Source organism: Thunnus maccoyii, chromosome 12, assembly GCF_910596095.1.
Source record: "Thunnus maccoyii chromosome 12, fThuMac1.1, whole genome shotgun sequence".
NCBI lineage: Eukaryota > Metazoa > Chordata > Actinopteri > Scombriformes > Scombridae > Thunnus > Thunnus maccoyii.
The window spans coordinates 11,322,166-11,328,165 of record NC_056544.1 but is presented as its reverse complement, the minus strand read 5'-3'; the positions used below and the strand labels follow the sequence as shown (position 1 = coordinate 11,328,165).

Genomic DNA, 6,000 nt, shown 5'->3' with positions numbered 1-6,000 from the left:
TCTGGTGTTGTTTGTATATGTATTAGTGTAATGTTTATTATAATCTGCAGTAGTGTAGCATTGTTCAGGTGCCTGGAAGCATATCTATCAGTGCTTAAAAATGATAACAAACCAGTTGGTCAGAGATGATGAACAAAACAGGAAGGGTTATGAAACACCAGCTCTTAGTACAGTACACAAGTTGCACTATTACTACATTACTGTGCACTACTGTATGATAAGTCCTTACAATAACAGACAGTCTGTATTGTTTTAAAAAGATATTTTTTAAATGTACACACTTACCCTCCAGTTTATCAAGCCATGCAGATAGTTTTGGTTTTACTGTCCAGGTTTTGAGAATTCTGTTGAAAACTGGGGGTGAATTGGGATTTTTACATTTTAAAAATTTTACAGCAACACAAAAGAAAAGTCCGCATACAACTGTGCCCACTCCACATGCATGAATTAGTATAAATCAGATCAAGAATGCAGCAAATCAAATAAAAGAAAACTAATTCAAATAATCTCTACAATCAGATTTTAGACCTTCATGTCTACAGTGAAGTTGATAAAGAAGATACAGATAAAAACATATTTCATCTTGCCTTTCACCCTTGCATTGGGCTGGAGGCAGATAGATATCTGAGTAAATAAAACCAAAACTATCTGAAAGGGTAAATTCGAACAGAGGAAGTGAGAAAATATTCTGTTTTTGAGGATTGAAACTGACTCTTTTTAAGTTCCTATATTTTCATTAGACAACAATTCTTTGACTTAAGTTTTTTTTATAGTTGTGTTTAAAAAGAAAAGCCAACTCCTACCAGCAACAGGTTGAAAAGACGTTGAGTCTGGTTGACAGCTGAAGGGCACCTCAGTGTGGTTGTTGCAGAGGATCAGTCCTTTAAATCAAAAAGTAAAATATTCCAAACCTTAAGTTAAGTAACAGTTGCAGTTCTGGAAAAACCTAATCACAAATGAAAGTCCAACTTTCAAATTGTAACCATGTGTTTCAAAACTTACATGGGTGTAGCAAAAAAAAAAAATTCAAAATAAAATTAAAAGAGGAAGACAGAGGTTCTTATCATCATTGGTCCTGAAAGCGTTCAAAATAATTTGGGACTTTTGACCTCTGACCACTATACACTAAGAATAAACAGCAGCCAATAATGAGATACAAAAAACAATGAGGTAAAAGGAACAAACGCAAATAATTTTGCCTTTAATTGCATTTGTTTCTTTTACCTTTTTTTTTTACCTCATTGTTGGCAGCTGTAACATTTTAATTTCCCTTTGGGATTAATAAAGTATCTATCTATCTACAGACGTTTGACACATTAAATGTCTGAATGTTTGACCCCTACACTGAGGGGATCTGGTGGTTCTGTTCTGCTTTGGGGGCCATTTTGCTGGCATGGTTTGGGTCCACTTGTCCCCTTAGAGGGAAGAGTCACTGCAAATCAGTACAAAGTAGTTTTGAGTGATCGCCTTTATCCAATGATGAAACATTTCTATCCTGATGGGAGTGGTCTCTTTAAGCATGACAATGCCCCAAGTCACAGGGCATGAGGGGTAACCGAATGGTTTGATGAGTATAAAAATGATGTGAGTCATATGCTATGGCCTTCACAGTCACCAGATCTCAACCCAGTTGAACACCTATGGGAGATTTTGGACTGACATGTTTGACAGTGCTCTCCACCACCATCATAAAAAGGATGGTGTTCATCCCTCCAGTAGAGTGCAGGGACTTGTAGAATCAATGACAAGGCGCATTGAAACTGTTCTGGTGGCTTGTGGTGGCCCAACACCTTACTAAGATACTTTATTTTGGCTTTATATATATATATATATATATATATATTTTGTGAGACACCAGCATATTTGATATATATATATATATATCAAATATGCTGGTGTCTCACAAAATGGAAACACTGAAGTTTACTTTCCACCTCTGATCCTGTCATGAGTTGGTAAGCTACATGTCTTTCAAACACTAAAGATACAGATCATCCACAACATACTGTTTTTCTCTATAACTGCTTTTTTTCCTCCTCCTGATGTGTAGAACTCTGTGCCACAGTTTAATGTGCAGTTAGAAACGATAATAAAAATGGGACACGTTGGTAGGAAACTTGACACTGAACACAAACTGCACCACCTGCTGTTCACAAAGGGAACTACTACCGGAAGACACCGCCGGATGTTTGATCTGAAATCGCGCGATATCAGGCCCAGCGAGACTTTTGCCCGTTCTTTTCCCCTGAACCTCAGGCAAGATGGTAGGTGTCCAACATGATCGTGAAGCGTCCGAAAACATAATCTACATGCATCTGAACTCTACAGGGACATTTTATGATACCTGACTCCATCATCCGATAGTTACATACTTTTACCAACTTAATTGTAGTAAATCTTTGCGTAGAATGTCAGATAAAGTCATCTTTATTGGCTCTGTAGTAGCCGGAGCGATGGCCGACTGTGCTAAGCTAACGTCAGCTCGGTGTTCAAACTTCAAGAAACAGTGTCCTCTTTGTGTTGTCCCCATGCGAGGACTAAATAACTACTCTGTAGATGTCAAACGTATACATTAAATTCATTTGTGGTGTAAACATATGAGCTGTGGTGTGAAAGCTAACTGGAAGCTAAATGCTAACCGGTGATGATGTCTTGTGTTTCAGGCGGATACAGAGATCAAGAAGAAGCGTACCTTCAGGAAGTTCACCTACAGGGGTGTGGACCTGGACCAGCTCCTGGACATGTCCTAGTAAGTGAGACACTGCCGTTGGTCAGTTGGAGTCATCAAAATGAAAAACTGACACCGACTGACATTGTAGTTGCACTATAGCACATACTCACACTCACTGCACATATATACCTGCTAAACATGAATGTAAAGCTTAATTTTCCTACATTTAAAACCTTTTAGGTTTACCTGTATTCAACTCATGTTTGACATTTAAGTAAAACTCGGGGGTGTAACTGTACACAAGTCACGGTTTGGTATGTACCTCGGTTTTGGGGTTGTGGTTCGGTATGATTTCGGTACAGCGGGAAAATACAGGAAGAAAACATTAATTTGGTCCTTTGAGGAAAATGTGAAATGATAGCTCATTGATCAAAACTATTACTGAAATAGTTTAGTTATGCTACAGTAGAAAAAGAAAACATCCTTTCTCTTTATGAAGCCTTATGCTCAGAATTGGTTCTTATGACTTGATTTCGACCACATCGGAAACCAAATATTTATAGCTGTTCTGAATGGCTTCACTTGAAGGCGACTGCCACAGACAGGGAAAGGATGGGGAGACATGGTATTGTGTAAATACTGGGATAAGACTGCGTATTTTAGTAATATTGTTTGCACTCGGTCAGTGTCATGGGTGGATCGTCCAGCTCGGATCTTGTTTGTTGTTCAGACGACAGCAACACTACATAAGCATGGGTAACAAAGGCAACTTTGCTAAGCCGGCGAGTATACATCTATAAAAATGCTACACCTATGTGATGCGCTGTTAAAATGTTCTTGGTGGAACTTGCACTCTAGATTATGGTTCTACGCGTTGGAGTTTGTGGATTGTTAAACTGTGTTGACAGTGATTGTTGAGGTCACAGAATATACTGAACTGAGGAAAGTTAAGAACCAAACATCCGGTACCAAACAGTTCAGGGTGAATACATATACTTTTAAACCCCTAGTAGTGAAGCCTTTATGTCACATTCTGTAGGTGAGATGGTGAAGATTATTTCTGTATAAGTCAGGAATGGCCTTTTCACTAACTACATCTGGCTATAAAATTGTCTCCAATCTAAATTGATGAAATGTGTCTGCATCAGCTCTCTGTCCAAAGATATTGAAAAGGTAGGTTTTGTCACAGTCCCAATGTAGATGATAAACATTGAGCAGAGTGATCAGTTAGTAATCTGATAGTTTTAACTGATTTAGAGCCATCTGGAGATGATGATAGTCTGATTGCACCTTTTTATAGTCATGTCACTATATCTTAATTCCTTATGTTTTCCATTTCAGTGTAGCTGGAAGTGTAAAAGTTGCTCACAGAGCATTTAAATGCCAATCAATAACTGCCACTAGAGCTGCAACAATTATACAGAAACAAGACATTTAATCAATCAATGTTTTAGGTCATTCTTAAAGAAGAAAATATCTTGTTCCAAATTCTCAAATATTTTCTGGTATCTTTAGAGGTTGCGCCTTGGGAAGAAGTGATCCGAATTTTTCACCATTTTCTGGCATTTTATAGACCAGTAAGATGAGTTAATCGATAAAATAGTTGACAGATTAATTGATAATGAAAATAATAGTTGCAACCCAAACTGCCACTATGGTGTGCTGATGATTTGCAACACATGAAACAAATGTTAATGCCAAAGATCGCCAAGAACTTTGTTGATGTTATTGTCCTGTCTCTCTCTGTAGTGAGCAGCTGATGCAGCTCTACTGTGCCCGCCAGAGGAGGAGGCTGAACCGTGGCCTGCGCCGCAAGCAGCAGTCCCTCCTGAAGCGCCTGCGCAAGGCAAAGAAAGAAGCTCCCCCCATGGAGAAACCAGAGGTGGTGAAGACCCACCTGAGGGACATGGTCATCCTGCCTGAGATGGTTGGGTCTATGGTTGGAGTGTACAACGGCAAGACTTTCAACCAGGTTGAAATCAAGGTGAGTTGCTAGTGGTCAGGAGGGATGAAGAACGTATGTGTACATTTTGAAATGCTCAGCTTTCTCAGACAACCACATCCATTACTTTAGTCACCTTCCTGAGAACGAATGTCACTTGAGTCCCAAAAAAATTACATGATGGGTGATCTGATAGTGAGGCATGCATGTGTTTTTAAAAAAACAAAACAACCCCCCCTCCCCCCCGTACTAAGCTCAGTACACAGTAGACTGTGTATACAAAGCTTGTGTCCAGGTAGAAGTTAGTCAAAGCTACAGTGCTTAAGTCACACTCACTTTGAGGCCATTCGTAATAATTTCCTGTGTCTGTGGCCTGTAACAGGAGACGTTTCCTATTAATGTCAGAGCTTTACACATATGGTTTAGGGAAAATTTGATGTGTAAGGTTGCTTTCGGACTTAAAATGGATAATTGACCATTTGAAAGACCCAAGTAATATATTCTAAATTTAGAATTATTGTTTCTTTGTACACACACAACCACAGTTGAATGGTGGCTTTATATGACTGTAGTTGGTAAGATAAACTCATTTGCATTTGAAAGTAATAAATTAGATACAGCCTCATTGATGCACAGCTACAGACCTGACAGAATATTTGTGAAATTTGAGTTGATATAACTCTTAAAAAATTTCAAGTTACTGCTGTTATTTCATTCTTTAGCATGCACCTTGTATGACCCATTATGCTGCAAATTAACCCAATTATACCTACTTTGCTATCCCCTTCCTCCACCATGTAAACCAGCCTGAAATCACAACCAAAGAATTGTAATATGCAAAACATGAAGGACCATAAAATATACTTCTGGCAACATCAAATTTGTTGATTTAAAGCAGGATGTTACAAAGTGATGGTGTTGATTTAAAAACTCTAAGAGCTGTGTTTAGCTATGATTAGCAGTTATTACATTACTGTGTACTACTCTTGAGGCTTGATTTTATGCTGTGCAACTGCTTGTGATGTATCACTGTGAATTTTTACTTTTTTTTTTTTTTTTTTTTTTAAGTCTGAGTCAAATTAAGTCTGAATAAAATTGAGTCCAATTGTACAACTTACTCTGTTCTGTACATGCTGCTCTAAGTATTTATCTTGTGGCATTTATCTTGTTACTAACAAAGCTGTTTGTCCTCCCCACAGCCTGAGATGTGCGGTCACTACTTGGGCGAGTTCTCCATCACCTACAAGCCAGTCAAGCACGGTCGCCCTGGTATCGGAGCCACACACTCTTCCCGTTTCATCCCTCTGAAGTAGAATGGCTGTATACTTTGTATAAATAAAGACAATTGGGTGCTCCACAAAACTTGTCTGCTTTGCTTTCTTTAGCA

At 38.6% G+C, this 6,000-nt stretch overlaps 1 protein-coding gene across 1 annotated transcript; it reads left to right on the top strand.

Annotated features, from left to right (window-relative positions):
* Nucleotides 1–2,160: 2,160 nt before the first annotated feature.
* rps15 (ribosomal protein S15) lies at nt 2,161–5,975 on the top strand. The gene is made up of 4 exons (XM_042429000.1): nt 2,161–2,264; nt 2,664–2,749; nt 4,421–4,655; nt 5,813–5,975. Exons 1-4 carry the CDS (start codon nt 2,262–2,264, stop codon nt 5,924–5,926), a joined length of 438 nt encoding a protein of 145 aa, XP_042284934.1. The 5' UTR covers nt 2,161–2,261; the 3' UTR covers nt 5,927–5,975.
* Nucleotides 5,976–6,000: the final 25 nt, after the last annotated feature.